The 22,919-nt window shown below is 45.1% G+C and overlaps 1 protein-coding gene across 2 annotated transcripts in view; it reads right to left on the reverse strand.

Annotated features, from left to right (window-relative positions):
• Positions 1-14,497, reverse strand: part of LOC106751710 (T-box transcription factor TBX20-like) — a 36,312-nt gene extending 21,815 nt beyond the window's left edge. For both annotated transcript variants that reach the window (XM_014632741.1, XM_014632740.1), the window contains exon 1: positions 13,762-14,497. In XM_014632741.1, coding sequence (XP_014488227.1) covers positions 13,762-14,179 — 418 coding nt within the window. In that variant the 5' untranslated portion in view covers positions 14,180-14,497. The remainder of the gene's footprint in view (positions 1-13,761) is intronic.
• Positions 14,498-22,919: the final 8,422 nt, after the last annotated feature.

Here is a 22,919-nt window from a genome sequence, read left to right on the forward strand (position 1 = left end):
GGCAAGAGAAGAAGAGATAGATAAATAGATGGATAGAGAAAAAGAAAGAGAGAGAGCTGACGTTTGTATCCAGAGAAATCGTAATAAACCTCTTGATGGGCAGTTACAAAGTAGCGACTCGGTGTTGGTATGTTAGGTGCCGGCTATCAATTTTACGCCTCGCGCGAGAAATTAATTGTCCTATTCGACGCAAAGCGAATTCCGGCGCTTCGGACAAGCGGCATTGTGTAAAATCTTTCATGTCTGAACACATCTGACTTTTTTATTAAAAATGGCGTTTGGTCTATGAAGGTTAATATCTACTGAATACATCGAGTTAATCTTTGAAAGAAAATGACTTGTTGTATACCAGTTATAAAAATACAAAAGATTTCACATGGCAATTTTGTTAAAAAATAATCTTTGTCAGTTTAAAAAGTAATTTATTCATCTCCGATTTGTTAGAAATGGAATCCTTTTATTTGACAACAAGGAATTAGACCGATCAGTGAGAATTTGAAAATATCCAGGCTTTTACTCGAAACAACTCGAGCGACATTGCGATGCATTCTCTTAATCGTTCCTTTACAACTGTGAAAATCCACAGAAGGAACAAAGAATCGCGATCGTCACGACTCGCCTCTCGGGTGCAGTGGACAAATTAGGACTCATTAATAGAAACAAATACCGAGCATGAAAGTGTAAATAATACATAGATCGTGACATTTCAACTAGTGTTGTAGAAATCGTTGTATAAATGACATAGCGCCGCGAGTGTTGGTGAAAATTACTCCCCTCACGTGCGGCGGACGCAAAGTGAGAATTCGCTCGAAATATTCGTGTCGCGATCTTTTGATCTTTCCGAGAATGAAGCTACAAAAGCCGGGCTCCGCTGTATTCTCTCGCGCGTACCACAAACGAGGAAGTAACGCGGTGGTAAATAAAGTCTCTTGGTTTACCTTAAGTTACCAGAGGGTTATAATTTCACGAATCGCCGGCCTCGGTTGGCATCACGTTAATAACGCTAAACTAAAGCGAGTCCCGTCGTAAGTGGATAATTATCCTTTTTCCAGGCGCTACCTCATTACACATCCTCGCCGCGTGCGCGTGTCTATCACCGTGTCGTGGTGGTAATCCAGGGAATCGGTCATTTTGCATTTAATTATGGCCGGAATCAAACGGTGGGAAGGATCTACGAAAATTTCAACGATACTATTGAGAGTGATTGCCGGTTGAATACGAATTATCTCTCCGGCTCGACGTGTGAATTAACCTTGCCTCTCTCTTCGAATACCTTTCCTTCTCCCCCTTCTTCTCCATCCCGTATTTACATCGCACGTTTTGCGCTAAACGTGCTCATTTGATTCTTCTCGAAGTACGTAATTACAACTCGATTGTGACGCCGGAGAAGTAAAATCTTAGAGATTAAACGGATAAATTTAGCATTGAATGTGTAATTTTAAGCGCGGAACGATTTGCGTGTAGATTAGTGTGACAAGTATATTGTCAATATATTCTTTATGTAAATAATAACTTTTGACGTAAATTACATTGTTAAATTCTCAATATATTATCTCATTTATATTCTCTCTCTCTCTCTCTGTGTCCTTTATATTTTATCAGGTACAGTTTTCTAAATGTTAACTTACGACGTATCGTATGTACAGTGTGTAAATTATTTCATGATTATAATGTCTCCAATATGCTAATGTCTAGTCTTGCCTGTATTTTTTGCCTCCACGTAGAAAGTGTTTTCGTAATATGAACGAGCATTAAAATACATTAAATACTAAAACTGCGCGCGCGCACAGTCGAAGCATTTATTACAGCGAATGAATAGAATGTGGTTATCGTCAAACCGCCGTTGTTAATTCGATAAGGTTGCATTAATTTACGCCTTGAGAGAGTGTAAAACACCGTGTACATGTGAGAGAAAATTATTGTGATTGATTGTATACATACATATCGTGAAAAATGTTATAATTAATATTGTCGTCATTGCTATTTCGCGATTCCGATCATTCTTCCGGTCGTTCCACCGCACACTTGGCTTGCTCTCCGACAATACTGGCAACATTGTTCGAAGCGTGTCCGCTTATTTAGACAAATGGACCGTTTCGGTAAGAGCTGTTAAAAGGAGCTTTCGATCCGATAGACCGACCGATTGTTTGCGCGCTCTCCGACGGCGGTCGCAACACATCACAGAATATTAGGTACGAATTACCACTTGCAATAACAGTAATCTCCATTCGTCGGCCGGGCCTCTTAGCCGTAAAATGCCGCGCGGAGAGTCCCTTGCGGTCACGCCGGCTCTGTATTTACGTTGGAGCCTCTTGCGAACCTTTCAATATAAGAAGAGATCCTCGAGTCGGCGAGGATTATCCGCACGCAACTCTCGTCGTTTCCAGCGCCGGGGAGAGCCGATAACCGCAAAGCAATAATTAATTACTACTGGCATCGATACGCCGATTTATCGACGATTATCCGGCGCGTAGAAGGGAGCACACCTGCATACGCGCTGCTTGAAGAAATTATTTCACTGCGTCGCGAAATCGAGTGTATAAATTCTGATCGATGTCGCTTCATTAATACAACTTGATGGGCGTGACCGGAATTATGATTACCACCTGTGGTAACGCGACGATGTTCTTCGCAAGGATTTCATCTTCCAGAGGATATATATTTCTCGAGGTCACGTGGAGGACCGTTCAATCACGCCGACAAAAATTATTCTTTCTATCCATCCCGCAAAAATGAGAAATATTATCTCGTACTGTGTCGCTTGCAATCGTTCGCGCGGGAGCTCCGCTAGGCGCCGCGCTCCAAGTTCCCCAAAGGGCGAGAGATTTCTCTGGAACCTCCACGCAGATTTCCAGCGAAGATTCGCAAACAAAAGAAAATTGGAAGCACAGCTCCGGCGCCCTTGTGAACGCTTCTACGGCTCGAGCTTTTTCGGCCTATTGCTTTTATTAATACTGAGCCTCGGGGTTCCTCGGCAATACCCTTTGTTCCAGTTCGTTATCACTGAATGAAGTGTTGATCGTGTTATTGAAAATAAACAGAAGATGGACTCACTTTGTTCACGACGATCATCCCCAGAATAAACGTCGCGTACGTTTTACTAACACCTGAAAAAGTTTGCTGTCAATCGAAAGAAGAAGGAGAATTCGAGAATTCCCTCTCTTTCGCTTTCGAATAACGTACGCGTACAACACACCCATGCGATTAGGAACGATAATCCCCGACGACGACGTGCATCGTGAGACGCATTATTTTCCAGCGAGGAACATCGCGTGGCCTGAAATCGAGCATGTTTCTCCGCTTAATTGCGGAGAAGCAAACGACAAAGGAAAGAGAGAGAACCGACGTCCTCGGGATATCCGTGATTAAGTTGCCAGCGAGGGTCGCGTCTTGACGCGATAAGAGCCTAGCATCAGGCGATACTTGTTGTGTCACGTCGATCGCCGCAGACGGTTTTTTAAGACATCGCCGACGCAAATGAAGGATCGGCGGAAAAAGCCGGTGATTTTCGCCAGTTGAATCGGACTTACGTAAAATGATGCAACGCGTCAGCATCGTCGATACGAAGCTACCAGAGTAACACCCCAGTCTTTTTCACACGGAAGAAATGCTGTTAAATCAATGGAATTTTGCATAATTAAAGTAAAATGCAATACCATTGAAACTAACACGAGAAAAAATTATTCAGACAATATATAATGTATTAGTTTCAATAATACTTTGCTATTGAATCAAAAAGATTTTCTTCAATTATACACGCTATTGAAATTCCATCGATTCAACGATATCTTTTACGCTTGCATATTTTCGAGAGTGGTGTGTGTCTCCAAAAACGTACTTTCCAAATCAATCAATCTTTCTTAAGGTAAAGTAAAAATCAGCGTTAAATTAGAAAAAAAAAGTCTCCAAATATCCAGGGTGTTGGAGGAAGCGTTTTCGTCTAATGACGGACGCGACATCGTTGTGAGAGACGGGGCCTCTCGATGTGTGGTCCGTGTATTTTTATTCGACGCGATCTACGGCCGTGTTAAACGGATGACGAGCCAGCCAGGATCGCGATGTCTCTTTGCCTCCTACTAGCGAGCCTCACGCGGCTTTACCTCGAATGAGTTACGGTTGCGATTACGAGCACGCGGATCAAAGCGCTCGCGGGACAGATTGAAACGGGTCGCGATACCTGGCGCAATCTACGAGGTCCACGAACGTGTAAGATCCTTCGCTTCAAATCTCGTCGTCGCGTGAGTATCGGCGGACCGACGATGTCTTCACATCGAATTTGTGCCGTTGATCGCTAATTTCGAATAAACTCACTGGTAATCATAGTTAATATTTTCGTATTTTCAATGTCAAGCGCTGCAAAAATTTCGCCGAAAAAATATGTCGAGTGCCTGGTATGATTCGCTTTAAGTATGAAGAGAGAAACTACAGTCGCCACAGAGGAATTTGACAAAGTTCAGCCTTGTACAGTGGAGGCGTGCTGTTTCATACGAGGGGAATTTTCACGTGAAAAGAAAAATGCTCCAGCAGTATTCGGAAGATTAACAATGCGGTTCGGTAGAAGAACAGAAGGTGATATCGTAAATATCCAGAGACGGAAGTCAATGCCTGCTCGATGGCGGGGCAGGTTTACGAGCGAGCGTACGATCGTCGCCGAAAATGGAGAATATTTCACGGTCAACGTGGTAAAACGCAAATTCGAGGTTTCGTGAATATATCTTCGCGCGATCGCTTTTCTCACACGGTTTTAACCCGGGGACTAATAACACGGGCGGAACCGTACCGAGGTCTAAATATCTAATTAAGATAGCGAAAGAGGCGAGCGTCGCCGAGAATTGCGCCGACTCATCGATCCGTCATTAGTGAAAAGTAAATTAGCGACGTGTATACTGGGCGTGCATCACGTGCGCGCGCGCGTACGACCGTGAAGAGAAAAAGAGGTGCGTTTGCCGTGCAACGAGGTAAATTGTGTATTGACGCGCCGTATCTGATCGCGATAGGCGAACGTCTCTCTACGGATCGATCAATCAATCTGTCGACAGGTAATTAAGGCCAGCACCTTGTTTGTTCGCGAAACGTAAATTAATCTGAGCGTGACGCAGTGCGTTCCTTACCTTCGTTCGTCCGTCGCGGACTACGTCCTTTTGCGTCGTGTCCGGTGCTACGGCAAAAAATTGATTACGCCATTCGACGTCTCACTTTGCAAAACAGTTTTATTAACGATCGCACGCGCATGATAAAGAGAAAAGGAGAGGAGCGATAAAAATGCCGAAATTGAGAGATTTCACTGAGGGAAGTATATGCGACGAAAAAGATTAAACATTTTTTTCAAAATTGAAATCTCAACTAAAACGTATATGTCGAGTGTGCATTTATTTTAATGAAGACAATTTCGAAGGACATTTCTGCACTTTTACAACTGTACATAGAAACCTAAGAGGGTAGGAAAATTTATAGAAACAATTTTCTACATCTTGGTTACATTTACTGTAAAACAGAGTATTCATCTTATTCATATCGCACTAATATTTATGTAAGACCTACAAGGAATGCAAACAGAGTAACGTGATTGTAACATAACATTTCGTTATCGATGCTTATCGAGTTCGTCAACGATTTATAGCTTTCCCCTAATGGGGTCTTTTGTATAAGTACACGAATGTAGGTGAAAATATGTCGTTCGCATGTGGAAGACAGTCGATGGAAGTTAATTAAAACTTGATTAACACACCGTGACTATCAGTGAGCTCGCATAAATACATCTCGTTTGACCTAATTACTACAAGCAAGAAACTCTCGATATCGAAGACGGAAGTTCGCAAATTCGACACGTTTTGACTCGTGACGAAGACATTTTTGATCTATGACTCGTTATTCCGATCCATTTTTAATTCATGGTATTCGAGCGAAATTATACACATCGACGATTATTGAGAAACGACGCTACAGAGTTTAAACAAACGCCAACACGTGAAAACTCCCGGTTTAGCCGAGAGGCAGCAAGCTGGTAAGCCCAGCCGGCCTCGTTATATGTATCTCCCCGATATCGTCGCAGAACGAGCGTCAGCGTAGCAGGAAGGCGCTAACAAATGTCGTTCGCGCCTCATATTTCAAGCACTGTCATTTGTATGTTGCGCCGCACTCTCGACAGAGGTAACGAAGTGACGATGACTTCGACAATTCCTTCGTTTTCTCTTCCTGCCCGCCTCTCTCGCTATTATGAAATTGAACCGGTCCTCTCGCGAATTGTCCGCCGTAATCGCCGAGTCATTTGAGCAATGCGATGTGAACAATTACGCAATCCCCCCCTCCCCGTTTTCTCTTTATTTAGATTCAAACGCTTTATTATAAGGACGGAAAAAAAAACAACCCCATTGTTGTAATTGAATTTTCCATTACTCAGAGGACCGGACTCGGTTGTAGGAGCTCATCGAGTTTTTATCCTATTTAGTTGCAGAAGCTGAGCTTTGTTTCGTAAAATTGTCAAGACCGACGTTTCACTCGACGTATAGAATCGTTCTCGTGCGAGCACAAGTCCGTTATTCCGTTTTCCTCCTAATTGTCAGCTGCGTTTTTGATTTCACGTTCCACTTATCCGGAAACTCGTGATCGATCCGCGTAATGATCACGGTACAGAGAGGAGGGGGGGGGGGGGGAAAGCGCTCTACTATGATTNGGGGAGAAAACGCTCTACTATGATTTCCCAGCATGCACAAACCAATCGGTTTTACTTGAATAAGAACGTGGAGTGTAATTGCTGCCGAACGAAGCATGTCGTCATCGTTCGATGCTTTCCACGAACGGTTCCCGTAGCCTGGAAAATCGGCCGATCGCCTGTCATTACCGGCAATTTGCAAAACTATCGGAACGGAGGAATGTGAATGTAATCTCGAGTCCACGCCTCTCTAATGAGCGCGTTCTTACGTGGCGTTTCGTCTTTCAAGAATGTCGTCGGCACCGCTCGTCCATCTCCACGCGAACGTCTTTATAATGAACGTAATGACAGTCTCTCGAACGTTTCGAGCAACAAGCCAAATAATATCCGTAAATCGCGATAATTGAGATAATAATATGTAATTGAAGTAGCGGTACAGTATGTAATGATAGTGTAAAATTATCGGATATACGGTAGTAAAGCTCTCCGCGCATTTCAAAAGTGTACTGAACTCTTATAGTTATCAAAGTTCGCGCTTGTCGACGATCCGATACGATTGTTGTGAGGACCACCACGCGGACGGAATCATCCGTTCTGGGCTTTCTCTGAGGAGAAACGAGTGTCGTTGCTCCGACTGCGACGTTCGAGTCAACGATCGTTTGAGTGTCCAACGTAGACCAGGTGGGTGCTACGAAGTTTCAAGTGTGACGGAACGAGTTCCACGTGATTTTCCAAACTCAAGAGCACCTGTATGCGACGTCGTTACATAGTTGCTCACTCGTCGTGACACATCCATCGCGATTCACTCGTTAACTTCGTTGAGGAGATGCCGTACTTGAAAACTTCATCCCCAAAATATTGACTGGGACGTTTGTGTCGTATCACAAGTGCTTTTGTACAATATGCACGGAAATGAATGAAATAATTGCTGAATATGTGTCGAAAACGATGGAACGTTTCAAAAAATTCATGACTCTAGTTATTAGTTAGCGGAAATGTTTATTTTGCACAGAAATCCTGTAGCTCGATGTGTCAATACCAATTGGAAGAATTTCCAAAAATATATACTTATGATAAATACATCTTTTCAATAAAATGTAGAAATCGACAGTTTGCAGAAGCATATATCTTGATTAGATTTCCCGTTAAATGTATTAATATATTAGAATATGGTAAAACGGAGTAGCAAACATTCATCGTATTCGCATTTATATCTTACGTAAGATCTGTATGTGTAAAAAATACAGGAGAGTTTATGCAAGGTAACATTCTGAAGATTGTTTCTGCGTTATCGATGCTTAACTTTCCGAAAGTATGTCGCGAGCAATTTCTCTCTTCGAAAAAGACTCTTCTCGCGGTCCATCTGTTCGGCATTGAACCTGCCGACCGGTCGTAATTTCGTGCGCGGCTAAGTAGCCGCAGCCGAGCGCGAACTAAGTCATTGGCTATTTATTACAGTTGACACACCAACGAAACCCTATATGTCCCCGTGGCGCCCTTTTATTTCGTTGTTTTGTACCGGCGACCGGCTCGGCGAAAACGAGCTACCGTTTATTCCCGCGTATATCCCAGGGACCTGCGAGCCGTTTGGGAATTAACGCGCTCTCCGGATCCGTTTTGTTCGCGTCGTCCGCGAACCCGCCGAGTTTCAATCGAGAATTCGCAAGTCGGTCCCGCACCTGCGAGCGGACAAATAAAAGGATCGGTAGCTTAAGGGCCTGAAATTATTCAAACGCAAACTCGGCACCCGCGAGCGAGCCGTTTGTGATAGCCGAAATCAATTCGGGGAATCAATTTCATTGGGATTCTTCACTTTTGTCGAAATGATCCGAAGAATTTACCGTATTGCAATCGTCGAAAAAAACGATGAATTTAGCTCCGATCGCTGGATGTGCTGCTTCTTCGTTTCGGGATCACATCGTCCGGCTCAATTGTTTCTCAAAAACATTTACAGGAGCATCCAACTTTGCTCCTTACGACCTATCGCATTGCGACGTCCCTCGAGGGACAACTGCGAGAATTCGCTTCCGAGGGAAAGAACGAATTCAGTGGTCGGCCTTAGGCCAAATGACAAACTCAAGCGAACTCCGACGCACCGAGATAACAACGCGCGGCGATAGCAAGAGCTTAATCCTGTACACGACAGTCGGATTTAACATCGCGAATGCTCGACGGTAGATAGTAAAAATAAATCGCGAACGCGCTTTCCTCGTCTTACTGAAATTTCTCGACCGCGAGAGTGTGCGAGCGGACCAAAAAAAAAACAAACGCTGAGCGCGATCGAACGATCAATCGTTACGTTGCTCTTACGGAACTCACGCTGGAAGTCCCGTTGATTGAATCACCACCCGAATATATGACCTGAATCGAAAGCTAGGTAGTACAAGTTATTTTTTTTAACCTCGTTAGCAATTTGTCACTGGCTGATTATACGCTAAAATGTAGAATCGGTCTTGTGATTGTCTAGCCGTTGTCTAGTCATGATACATGAAATAAAGTCGAGCAGCTGGCACACTGCCTGTTCTAAAATATATAATCTAGCTGCTATACATCACTAGCATTTATAAATGAGATAGTAAATACAAATTTGTTTTCTCACGTCAATCGAACCGCCCGATCCAACTTGGAGGAGACAGAAAAATTCAAGGTGAAGCGTGAACAGTTATCTTGGGATCCTCTCTGAGAATAAGAAAATAGAAAGTTTCTTTATCAGAAAACGGTTATTCGAACAGAGGAGGAATCCAAGCTGTCGTCTTAACGATAAAGTGCAGCATTGTCGACAGGCTTGTGCCGAACCGTTCGAGTGATGACTTTCGAAGATCGTCCCCTAACAACCTTATCATCCTCCTAATCGCGCGATAACTCTCTCGTTCCCTCGCTCACTCGGCGAAAACTCGTCGTTCGCTCGACGAAAGTCGATCGGAGAAGGAGCAAATTTTACGGTGCAGCGAAATTCGCGGGATCGCGCAGTTTTACGCGCGTGTGTGTGCGTGCGTGCGCATTGAGAGCCCGATTCATGCCGCCGTTTGCCGGAGTTTATTTGGGAATGGCGGCCCGTTTCCGTGGGTGAATTGCAGCGACTCCGACCGTAAATTTCGCGCCGCGTAGGATCTTCGTGGGCGATTATTCGCCGCGGGCGTCCAAGATACGCGATGATGAAACCAAACACCATCGAGTTTCGTTTGGACGTCTGGCTGGGAGAGCGGCCACGGCCGTTTCCAGAATTCCGATGGGACACCTCACCTGGCCGATCCGCGGAGAACAACGGGTTTTTTTCTCGCCTCGCTACGCCTCGGCTGGACCCGACAGACGTCATCGAAACGTCGTCGATTACGTCCTTCCGATAACCGTGAGCGAAGGAAATGAATGGGACGATATTTACGAATGGAGGAAAAGACTCATGTTTTTTTTTTTTCAATTAAACTTATAGAAATCTCTTCTCTCGAGAAATGTTTTTGTAATGGAAAATAAAACTGAAGATTCGTGAAAATGTCTATCGTAGCAACGTAACAGATTTCGTCGATAATCGCATTGAATTTATTCATTTACAAGAAGACGAGATGTTACTGGCTGTTCTTAAATCGATCTTTTTAAATCGCAATAATGTTTCTGACGAAAAAATGGCTGAAAGGAAAATTTTTGCGATTCCACTGTTCCTCTCACGATAAATGTATAAACAAAATGTACGCGGCCAACCCTTAACCGAACTCGACCGGCCCATATCGGAAATCAAACACATAAATTTCACAGAATATGTATCTTCCAACACCTCGCAGTTGCTACGTGTCGCTTCGTAATGCGCTCGGAGCGAACAGAATCAATTCTACAAGATTAAGTGTCGATAAAGCTAAATTTGAGCATTTCTAGCCGCGCGGCTCGAATTTCATCGACGCGCAACGATCGTTAAATAATTCATTAGCGAGCCGCTAACAATTTATGCGCGTCGAACAGTTCGTTGTTTCGTCTAATGATTTCACTGGCCGTTCAATTCCTGACGCTCGATTAACCGAAATTTGTGATTCTAAGCGAAACAAGGCAAGATAACACGCGCTTTCTTGAATAATGCAACGTCTTTTATATGTTTAACGCCTTTTATTATCTTTAACCTGGCCGTTTCGCTAATTCAACCGAAGACAAATGGTCTCCCTGCTAGGCTATAACTAGCCGAGAAATGTGTCCTCCCGCTGTGTGGTATATGAAACTAAGAGAAACATAGGAATGTATATGTTACTCAAATGTTTATACTCGTCCGAACATTGACTTGATTATCGCTCGACTAGATGACTCGCACGAGATCAAAAATGTTATCGCATCTAAATATTTGACACCCATCTGTTTACTCGAAGAAAATTAAACATCGGTCGTCCGTTTGTGCAAACTAAATGTCCCGATATGATATTTCAGATTTGGTCGTGAATATAAGAGAGAAAGATTGATTTCTATTTGTTGAACGTTATTACTCGGAAATATCTACTTGTTCGCGTTTTATTTATAGACCGATTCATAATAATCTATTCGTTTGTTCTCGTGTATAGCTAGCGTAATAATTCATTTGCATCGGAACAAGTTGCACACGATCGCGCCGGGCATTCCATTGTCGCGCGCATTTCGCAAACGAGTTTCCTAAACGAAATGTAGCGCGCGTTCTTCTTTTGCATAAAATATTCGCGGTCCATTATTTCGCGAGAACGTATTTCGACGGGTTTAGACGCATTGTGTTTACCGTTTCATTCATGCCGTCGCCGCGTGTTAAATAATTCATTAACATCGGAATAATTTACGGTCGTTATCCGAATCACACGTTCATCGGCTTCAAACACGATTCGATCTCTATTGTCGATCGCGCGACACCGGATAATCCAGCGAACGATTCCCAAAGAAAACACACATGCTTCGGAAATACCCGAGTCGACGGCGAGAAGAAATAATCGCGGCTCCCGGGAATTCGTCGGAGTTAAAGAGGCTTTCGGCCCTCCCTTCCCCTTTGCGAAAGAGATCCGGTAGTAATAATTGATGCAATCAAGTCGGAGTGCTCGGCTCCGAACCGCTCATCGTAATTAGAAGAACGTAGGAAAATTTCTCGCTAGGGCAACGTTCGTTCAATTTTCGCGCCAGAGGAACGTTGTATTTGTTCGCGGTGTAATAATCAAATTATTGGTATACACGAATATAATAAACGCAACATCAGCAAATAATGTTATCTTAATAATAATTCCTATTACCGGCGCAATAACAGCCTCCTTCATCGGCAATTCCCGCGCGACTTGCCCGATTTACCTCCAATTTATAGCGAGCGACGGATTGCCGCGCAAATTCCCGCATCATTAAAAGAAACGAAAGTACGACGAACAGCTTTCGTACGCCCGGGCCATTTATCTCGATAATGACAGTTCGGAACTGTATTAGAGGACTTCATTGGGGGGCGCCGCGCCAGGTTGTAATTTTCCTCGTCGACATTTTTACGTTCGCGAACCTTATCGTCCCTCTTACCCTCACACAGACTTCTTGTTAATCGCGCGAGTGTCTTCTTTTTAATGAGACAGGTGTCTTAAGTGGAGAGTTAAAGTAGCAAAACAATCTGGCGGGATTCGCGCTACGTTTTATTCGACTTCTTGGTTATCGGTTCGAGGAAATTTCAAAAAAATTTATTTTTAATTTTTTCCGATTCTTCGGAAATATTTTCCCATTTATTAAAGTATAGTTCGGACAATTTTTTTAATTCGTGTGAATAAAATCGTATCAAAACGCACTTTTCTCAAAATCATGTTTTTCGGCGGATTTGCAGACATAGAACAAACGAAAACATGGAGACAATTTTTTCAACACATTGAATGGTAATAATACGGCGCAGACATTTAATTCTATATTAAATTAGCTCGATTATAATAGCCGAAGTTATTGCTCCCCACAACAATTGCTCTTTACATAATTATTTTATCGCCGGTCCCGCTAATTATCGATACGCAGTAGCATTCCTGCTGGTGATGTTATCGGCACGATATTGCTCGCGTTCAAATTTTTGTGTGATAATATCGAGCGGCGTGCTGAAGAAGGGGCTTCTCTACATACGGTTAACGTTGACAATCGGCGCGGGCATGCATGCAGTCAGACAGGCAGATAATTATAGTCCACGTTTCGACGTGCATCATCAGCATTTCCGGAATTAATACTTGAACGTGACGAGACATCAAGCGGAAAACTTTCCGCGCGCGGTTCACGTCCCGTCAAGACGCTTGTCACCGTATTTTATTTCCCGACTCGACCCGTTCGCTTTGAGAGCCTAGACGAGAGCCTCCAACCCAGCTGTAAGAGTCTATAAATTTTACTCGCGCTTATAACCGTCGGCGCATAAGAAAAAATACCATCGTGTCTTTTGTTTTTAAACTGAAAGAAAAACAATTCGCTCTTTTATTTCAGAATAAATAATCTCATTACAACAGGAGAGATGACAAATATAGCAGACATGATTGAACTGTTTATCGTGTCGTAAAACAAACGTCATCTTCGTTTCTCTACGTTCGATCTTTTTTGCAAACATCTCGGCGACCTTCTTTCTATCGTGACATTCTTTTATGTGGTCATTTCAAGAGGAGGCCAAGCCGCGTGCGATGAACATTAACGGTCGAAAATTAATTGGCTAGTTTTTAATGGGGCAATGAAAGTAATGAGCCGTGACGGCAGGCCGACGGTAGACCGTCGGGAGCGGTGCAAAAATTGCGCGATAGGCCGCTCCATTTTCGCCGGGAATGGGCCGCATTAAACGTTATGGATGGCCGTACCGAAAGGGATGAACGATTTTTCTTCGACTTAATGCGTGGCAAGAGGGGCTCGCGTCGAGAGAGAATTATAGACCGTGGGCAACATTGCCGGTCTTGTTAATGAGCTGCACGATCGACGATACGAATTCAGTCGCAACAACACTTTCAGTTGTAAACACACACCGAACTTTTCGGAATAGATTTTTTTTTGGAGGAAAACGGACATTTATAGCAAAGTCTGAAGAGGTATTTTCTGAAAGAAGAATCGAAGGAAAACGAGGCTTTTGACGATTCGCGACATACGTACTCTCTTACCGCCAAAACCGTCGATGATTTGAAGGAGGAACTCACCATGCTGATGCAGTTTCCCACCGCCGACGGCCTGCTGCTGCCGGTGTTGCTGCTGCATCTGCTGTTGACGCGAGTCCCGCGCCATGATCGCGGCGATGCTAAAGTCAGTCGCGCATTGCCGGTTCGAATTGCAATTGTTGTTGAGATTGTTGAGGAGGCTGCTGTTCGGCGACGGGCTGGAGCTTTCGTCACCGTCATCTCCAGCTGACAGCCCGGTGGGAACCGCGGAGGCGGCGGTGCCCTCCATCTTCCTGCCCAGGTAGAGGTGTCGAGATTCCTCGTCGTCCTCCTCGCTACCGGCTCCTCCGCCGCCGCCACCGCCGCCGCCGCCGCCGCCTCCACCGCCGCCGCCGCCGAACGAAGTCAGTGTCAGTCCGTTTCTCTTCCTACCGGCGAGACCTCGCGACTCCAGCAACATCACCTCGCACGCTTCTTCCTGGGGGGGGGGTCCGGTCTACTCTGAAACGCGCGTCTCTTTCTACGGGCGTCGATAATAACAGCGGCAACGGTTTCTGTCCTCGACACGCCGATACCGATGCATCCTCTCTGCTAGCTCCGAGCCGCGATGCTCCACATCACACGCGCGCGACAACGAATGGCACTGGTGACACTGACCGAGGCGGTTACCGAATCGCGCGCAAGGACAACATCGCTTCCTTCGATATTCGTTTACACTCCGCGCGAGTGAAACGTGGCGCAGACAGAGCGAGAGGCAGGGAACGACAGACCGACCGGTTGCCCGACAGACTGACCCGCGCCACCGCCGGTCGCCTCTTCGTTTCGGCCCCCATCCCCCCTCCCGCGCCAAAGGGACGGTAAGGGAGATGAAAGGATACTCGGCTGAGTGGCAGCGGGTGTCGATGGGCGGGTTCCAGGAACAACACGCTCCTCCTCTGGGCTCCGCCCGCAGCTTTCTCCCCGGAGCGGCTCGCCCCGAGAACGCTCTTCCGTCTCATTTCCATTTTCTCTTTCTCTCTTTCGCGCTCGTGTCCGAAACTGCCAACCGGGAGCCGACGATACATACACAAACATTCGTACCTTGGCGAGAGAGGTGGTCGTCGTCACCGTCGTCTTCGTCATCATCGTCGTCGTCATCGCTGCCCTCTCCCCGTCTTCCTCCATCTCGCGTGCCACCACCTTCCTTCCCCCCTCTTGATCTCCCTGCCAACCCAGGAAGCCCTGCCCCGCCCGACGCGCTCGCGCGCTTCACGTCCACACGTACGGGTAGGGTAGGGTATTATGGTCTCATACGCGCCATCCAGTCACGGCAGCTGCCATTTTTTCTTACGAGAGGGGGGCAATTGCTGACAGGGATCGCTTTCCTTCGTGCGCCGCAACTCTTTTCTTCTCTCTTCCTCGCTACATCCCCCTCCTTCCTGTCTTTCTCGCTCTGCCTTTTCTTTTCTCCTACCGCCACTCTCTCTCGAGCACAATTTATTGTTTTACCGGCGAAGCTTTAAACACGGCTGAGCGGCGGCGTCAGCCGCGGGTAATGCAGGTGGGTGGTTAGCTCGTTGCTGGCTGGCTGGACGGCAGATAGGGTGGGTAGGTGGTAGCGGTAGTGGTGGTAGTGGTGGTGGTGGTTGCGCCCGCCACCGGGCGTGGGAGTATATCGTCATGCACTCGCCGGGAAATCCCGTCAGCGTCTACTATCAACGTGTACCGGCCGATCGCTCTCTTCCCTTCCCCGCTTGATCGGCATCTTCCAACGAGATTTGCGTTACCGCGGCGAATCGAGAGAAGCGGCGACTTTTATTGATTCTTGCGAGTGCCTTTTTGCTTTCTTCACGCTTAGCGCTTTATACGCGCTTTCTTCTACTGTGCGTAGTTCAAAGCCGGAACATCCGTCTTTTTTTCTTCGCCACCTTCTTTTTTTTTCTTCTTTTTCACGTCGGTCGATTTCGAAGAAACAAAATATACGTGAACGTGTCTCAATTTATACGTCTGCGCAGGCCCTTTCACCTTGGCGATTCGATGCGCTGTTACAGTCTGTTACTGCCGTTTCCCGAGGAACGCAAAAGTACGTTCACTGCCGAGGTACTTTTTCCGCCGGGAGACTCCCCGACAGAAGTATTACGGTCGAAATAGCGTTATCCTCCGGCGGAACGAGCGTCGAAGATGAATGGGGGTTAGCTACCCTTGCATCGCCGGCGCTTTTTCCTACCACCACGCGAGATATTATTTCGTCGAATATCTCTCGCGAGCCGTTTCGAGCGCGGCATTTCGCTGGAGATAAGTCTCGACCTTAACCGGTTCAGATCCCCGTAAAAAAAAATACCGCGACGCCGTTCAGTCCATCGCGCGTAACAACGCCGTTACTTCCGCCGTGATTGGATCGGCTGCGCAATTTTGGAGAGATCAATTTCGCGAAGAGCAGAAAATAAAAATGACAATTCCGTCGCAACCACGCGTTTAGTGGCGCCAATCGGATGCAAGAGGTTAGCCGAGCGGTCAGTGTTGAACGCACGCGAAAGATTCACACGATTCTTCGACTTCCGCGCGCGGCAATTTCGACGGTGAACTTCCGAGCTATCGTTTAATCGCGGGAATCGTCGCTCGGCTGGCGGCGCGAAAATGCAAAAACATCCCGCGCGAAATAATTAACATCGCGTTAAAAAGCGGTACCAAAGCCGGTTAACGAAGAGAAGCGGCGCGCACGAAAATAAGAAGGTATTCGGGCGCGCTGGCATATTACCCCGGATATTATTATAATAAAGCAGGAAATTACCTCGTGTGATAAATGCGCGGGTAGCGATGCGGCCTCGTAAATTATATCATCAGCGGATTATCGTAATTACACATCGCGCGCGCGGGAGAAACGACGCGCAATGCCGCCGCTGCGGGGGCGGAGGATGCAAAGGAAGAGAGGGAGGGACGGGCTAAAAATTTCGCGATTCGAATTGTGTTGTTATTATTATCCCGCGGGTGGTAAACGTAATCGTTTGCGCACAAATTGCGAGTCGTGCGAAACAGTTAATCGAGCGGCGTGACGCGCGATCCGCCATACCACGGCAATGTATTTACGCGATCGATCCCTCGCTTTTATCCTCGCGACCGGAAGCGCCTGACGCTATCGTGTTATCAGGCCTCGACTTTCGGCCCAATTCGCGCGGCTCGATCATTCAATTAATCGCACCGGAGATGAGACTGCTAATTTCAGCGTGCGAAAGAGAAGCGGGGCAAGAAATTTCGAAAAAATCTCTCTGCCGGTGTGACCGACGCTGCAAAGTGTCTGAATCATTTAAACACGTTTCAAGTCTCTGTCGACGTGATAATGAATTATAAAATTGTTCCAAATTTATAAGGTCAGTCACGGATTTACGATAGAAACTGCTGGGCCCCCTATTTCAGTGTGGAATTGTCTATCACAACGCTGGGAATGGTCTAACATTGTACAGTGAACAAATTTGTGTTAAGAATATGCTCCAAATGAAATTAATATATTCACCTTGTCAATATATTTAACATTATATTGACGTATTTTTTAACCCACACAAAATCTCTGATACAACGTAATAAGGAAATATAAAGTAATAGCTTCTCGTCGAAAACGCTTTCGGCATCTTCATAGAACAATAGAAACATTTGTCTTCTTTAAATCTTTTCTTCATAAGTTAATATATAAAAAGAATGAAAGGAGTATAAAAAATCACCATACACCACTGTATACGACGGTCCATTATTTGTTTATATTATATCATACCTTTATTCGCCAAGTCTCTCTAATTTTAAATACCGAATTCGAATTAACATAATAAATGCGCTTTTTCTTAAGTCTCGGCCCACTGTTATCCGTGAAAGACATCTATGTTGAAAGACATCTACTTACTTAGTAACACTTTGCAAAGCGTAAATGTTAATAATGCACGAGGGGTAAATCAAAGCGACGGCGCGTCGTGACTCAAGCGAGAACAAGACGGAACACGGTTGTAATTAGCGCGATAAAAATCCTGTTGTGTTCGGTGAATATCAACCGCCACGTGCCCGTTTCCTTAACGAAGTCTCCTGATTTAATTATTGCCGGGGCTGCGGCGGGGAAATTTTCTGTCCGCAATTAGCGTAACACACGTGTCGTGTGGAACAGGCGCGATCGAGCCGTCCGGATTCCGCGTTATGATCTACGGTGAATGCCGGTAATTGAAAATTCCTGCGGGAGACAACGTGCAGCAACTGATATCAATTAACGGAGGCAACGAACGAATTACGTACTTTCGAGCGACTTATCCACAATGCACTATGTCAAACCTATGTGAAAACCTACGTAAAATAGAGTAGTGTAATGTAACTCAATATTTTGAGGATCGATTTTTACGTTATCGACGCTTATCGACATCGACTTTGACGTTTCCTTAAAGATAGACAGAACGCGGAATGTCGTTTGTAATTTAAAAAGCCGCTCTTGTCCCGTGCGAAATTTCATCACGCACCATTCTCACGCGAGCGGCCAGTTTTCACTGAGTTAATTTCATTTACGCTCGTCCGTCAACGTTTACGCTTTCAGGGCGGGCGGGTGCTTAAACGCGAACTCCTGCAAGCTTCTAAAAAGCTACGCCTTGGTGTGTATCAAAGAGAATACCGCCGCTTCCGGTCGTTCGGCTCTTCCGCCCTCCGCCGCCGCCGTCATCGCCACGGCTTTTTCGTCTGAAATAATCTGCCGCGCGGCGGTTATTGCCTGCATTACGATCAGGTGAACCTGTTTAATACTTGTAGACCAGCGAAAACCACTTCAAAGGACCGCGACGGAACAGACGCTGCTCGATCTCCGTAATTTTATGTATCTCCGAGCGCTGCGCGCGCGCGCGCGTTAAAAAAGACCGGCCTCGAGACGACGAATAGGCGCGATGGATAAATTCGGTCGATTAATGGACAATAAAAGTTTTTCGTTTCATATCGAATAAATTTCGCAAAATATTTGCCGGAGGAAACCGAGGCTCATAGGGAGAAAATTTGCCGAACGATGTGTTCATGTACTTATCATGACAGAAAAATAGTGGAAAAGGATTTTTCTCAAGTGAAAATGTTTATATTTTCAATACTACGAATTTTTAATATATTAGATTTATCTTAACATAATGATTGTAAATTTGCTTAATCGAGAGAATAGATAATTGAAATAAACGTAAATATTTCATCCGAGACGATACTTCTTGAAGTAAAAAATATAGTTTTCAATAGAAAGTGCGAAAAATCTGGTTAGCTAGGCAAAACGCGAGCTACTTGGCACCCACTTTTGCGGTGAAGTTTTCTCCCAACAGAAGATATAGATGGGGCGCATAGTTCCTCCAAACGCTTATTTATGTATCTTTTGTGAAAGAAATCAAAGAAAAGGAATCACAAAATGTTCTTTTTGAAACATACATACGTGCGCTTATTTCATGATTGTTATCAAAATCAATGAGATATCGCAGTTAAAAAAGCATGATTTGAGAACAATTTTTAAGAATAAATTTTCGTGCGTCTGAAAATTTGGTGTTCTCAATTGTAAATGAATAAACCTAAGTTCCTGGACTGTCCGCGAACTTACCTCGATACGGGGGAGAGCGTCATCCGCTGAAACTTTCGACATCACTCCTCTCCCCGCAGCAGATATGAACTGAAATGTTCACGAAACAAATCTATGAAGAACGTGACATCAGCCCGGAAGTGAAATCAAACATTTCTCCATACTGCGAAAACCTGAAACGAAATTGAAAAACTTCAGCTGCCTCTCAAATATATGTATTCTGTCATTTTTCCTGTTTCTCTTTTTTACTAAATTATACTTACCGACTATTCTTTCATTCGTAGATAAACAAAGTCGGAATCAAAGGGAAAGAGAAACGTGTAGTACGTTTAATCGCGTTTAAGCGTAGACGAAACTATACACGCGCGTAATTTTATAGCGCCCACGGCACAACCTCGTTTTGTACGCGCAAGAATATAATACCACGACGCGGATTAATGCTTCGCGATTCTACACGTCGTATCGTTAGGCGCAGCGCGATTTATATTCGCACGAACACGCCGTGAAACAAGCAATTATTGTTATAGCCATTTTGTGCGTTGTGCCGATTAATATGGCGCGCTTCGCGATCGTATCGATCACGCAATCAGAATTGATTCGCGCCCGGCAATCATCGTTAAGAAATAACTTTTCGCTATTACGATCTGCTGAGTCGTCGCGTGATTTATGCACGTTATCCCCGTTTATCTCGTATCTGCGTACGTATGTAAATTTAAATTAAATATTTGTACGCCGTGTGACGGTACGTAATCAAAGTTCTCACAATATTCCCGTCGAATCCCGAGCTCGGGCTCGAAATCACAAATGATCTGTAATTCCTTCCTGAGGGAGAAGCGTGAAAAACCTCGAAATTTCGATCTCGATGCGAGTAGTTGCTTACTTGGAAATTACACGTTTCGGCGATAGTTTTATCATTTTTCCGTCAACGGCGGATTTTGATCTGGCTTACTTGATTACACGAGATGAGATTTTTCCTATATTAATAATTCGCTAAATATCGCGCGCACGTCTGTGTCGTTAGTAAAATCTCGCATATCAATATTTTCACGACGATTCCTTTTCTTTCGACCGCGGTTATTTACTGATTGTCGATACGATAGAATATTAATCTGTTACATGTTGTAATTGGTAAAAATGTAAGGTCACGAGGAAGTGAGAAAAATTCGTGCGCTGTATCCGTGATTTCTGAACGAGATTCGGAAGTTGCTCGCTTGAAGAAGCGAGTTAGTCGCATAACAGGAGATCCCCGGCTGTAAAAAAAAAGGTGTCCCGAGTCAGTCAATCACACACGGGGGATTCTTTTTCTTGGCTGCCACGCCGATGGACCTCCCAATGAACTTTCGGGATTGCCACAGATAGTCAGCAGGGTTGCTGCTTCGTTTGGGGGAGCCTGTGTAATCTGCTTAGCTCTGACGCTGATCCGGACAAATCGCTGCGCGGTTACGCAGCACTTATTCTCGTCTTTTGATGCTCCTTCATTCGCGCCCGCGTTGGATAAGGCTGTCAGAGAGTTTCGATTCACCGCGCATGAGATCGATGCACGCGACAGTCGATCGAAAATGCAACTTGTGGATGGACGCGCTTCGAAAGAACAGACGAAGTCAACCGTCGAGGAAGAAGCGCTCTTATCAGAATTATCATGTGGCGAAACAATATGGTAACAACAGAGGTGCTATTTAAATACCGGCCGTGTCATTAAAGTAAGTGCTCTTTCCTTAACCACGGCGCTCATATATATCGCAATATTATCTCACGAGATGATGGGACCTTACGTAAAAAACAGCCGGCTGCTTTTCGACGAAATAATTTATTAAAGGGCCCTCCTATCCAATGAAATAATCTAAGTGGCTTTTTATTCCATCCAGACAAAGTCTCTCTTTCGTACAAGCAATTCGCCCCGGTGTAAACCGAGTCAGTTGAAAGTAATAGCAAAACGACAAGTTTAGGGGTTGTAAGGCAATTTCTTAAAGACGTCCCATCGCGAACGACGTTAGGAAAGGCAATGTGTCGTGACAAAGGACCATTATCCATATCCTTCGGGCATGATTGACATCTGTTGTACAACGGAACTCGGACGCGACTCGAAAGTGGCTCGGTTAAGTTTGCGGTTTTGGAGGGCGCGCCCGACCGATACCGACCACGTGGCCGGCACGATATTTAATATCACAAAACGAGAAAACGATTGAGTCGGAACGGCGAGCCAAACAAGATCACATGACAGCTCGCAACGGGCCAAACAACGAAGCCTTTGACCGCCTTCAGAACAGACAAATAATAGGACCGATGATTTTTTTTAAACAGCTCAGTTTCAGGCGGTGGCTCGTGCGCGCACCGATGTGGAAGATATTTCACCTCGATTCTTAATTATCCTCAAGACGATGTACGATTTTATTCGGACCCCTAAAGAGTTCACCGTTTGGATCGTATTTTCAAACCGGCACGAGGATTCAAACGGACGTTAGAAAACTCGGAGATCGCCAAGAATTGAAAGTAAAAAATAGAAAGACCTCGCTATTTAAAAACACATGAGAGAGAGAGAGAGAGAGAATTCCAAAAATCGTGGATATGTATCCTCCAAACGTTGTAGTTGTGTTATTTTCATTTTAGTGGTGACGAAACAGGGATTTACGATACGTTCCTCTTGTTCGTTTGCCATTTCGAGGTTCCCTACACTAAGATTCGAATGTAATTTCTTTCGCGGCGGTGGACAAGCGCTATCACCCTGGTCGCCATGGCGACCATCTCGAAAAGACAGCGGCTTAATTAAAAGCTGATTCGTTCTCCACCTCGCCAATTTTCTTAGCGGATACCGCTTGAAGCCACTTAATCGCCCGACCGCAGAAGTGCTACTAATTTGCCGGGGTGTATAGCGCGTCTGTTCGAAGATTTTCGAGGGATAGATGGACGAGGGGAGGAATAGATAGCGAAGGTGGATAGGGAAGGAGTCGAAAGGAACAGAACGATCGCAGTTGGCACCCGGAGCCTCAAAGCTAATCCCCGAATCAATCGAGAAGCACGAACGTCTATCAAGTTGCGGTTACGTCTCAGCTGCCAGACTTTTCGGACTTTTCGCGGGGCTCCTCCATTAACGATCAGATTTGCCACAATCTCGGCTGAGCCGGCTGTCGAACCAAGAAGTTGGCGTGCCAACATTTCATCTCGTTTGCTTCATTCTCATTTTATTCCATCGGTCATTTCCCATCTTTTCTCACTATTTTAGCTGTACGTTTCATTTAACAATTCAATATATATTTATTATTTAATTTCTCGCTGGATATATATATAACTAGACTAGATAGAAAATTAAAAGCGAACAGACGCGATGACGATTTTACATAAACTTAGCTCATCGTGGATCAATTTCATTTTTGTTATGGTTTTTGCAGAAAATTTATAACTAAATTCGCACGTCCATCATAGACACCACGATCGAAATTTTATCGCGAGAGATGAAAGGAAAGTGTTTTTTCGTGTCGTTCCTTCGCCATGTCAGCAAGCGAGCGAGTTTTTCGCGTTTCGTCGTCTCAGCAAAGAATTCATATCCGGAGCAGCATTTCGCGCATTATCTCACCATGAAATTGGCCGCTTTTTGTCTTGGCCGAAGGAAGAAAACGCGAAGAAACGGTAGAAATGTGAACAAAACGGAGAAGAAAGG

This window comes from Dinoponera quadriceps, unplaced genomic scaffold (assembly GCF_001313825.1).
Source record: "Dinoponera quadriceps isolate SergipeBrazil2010 unplaced genomic scaffold, ASM131382v1 scaffold115, whole genome shotgun sequence".
Lineage (NCBI taxonomy): Eukaryota > Metazoa > Arthropoda > Insecta > Hymenoptera > Formicidae > Dinoponera > Dinoponera quadriceps.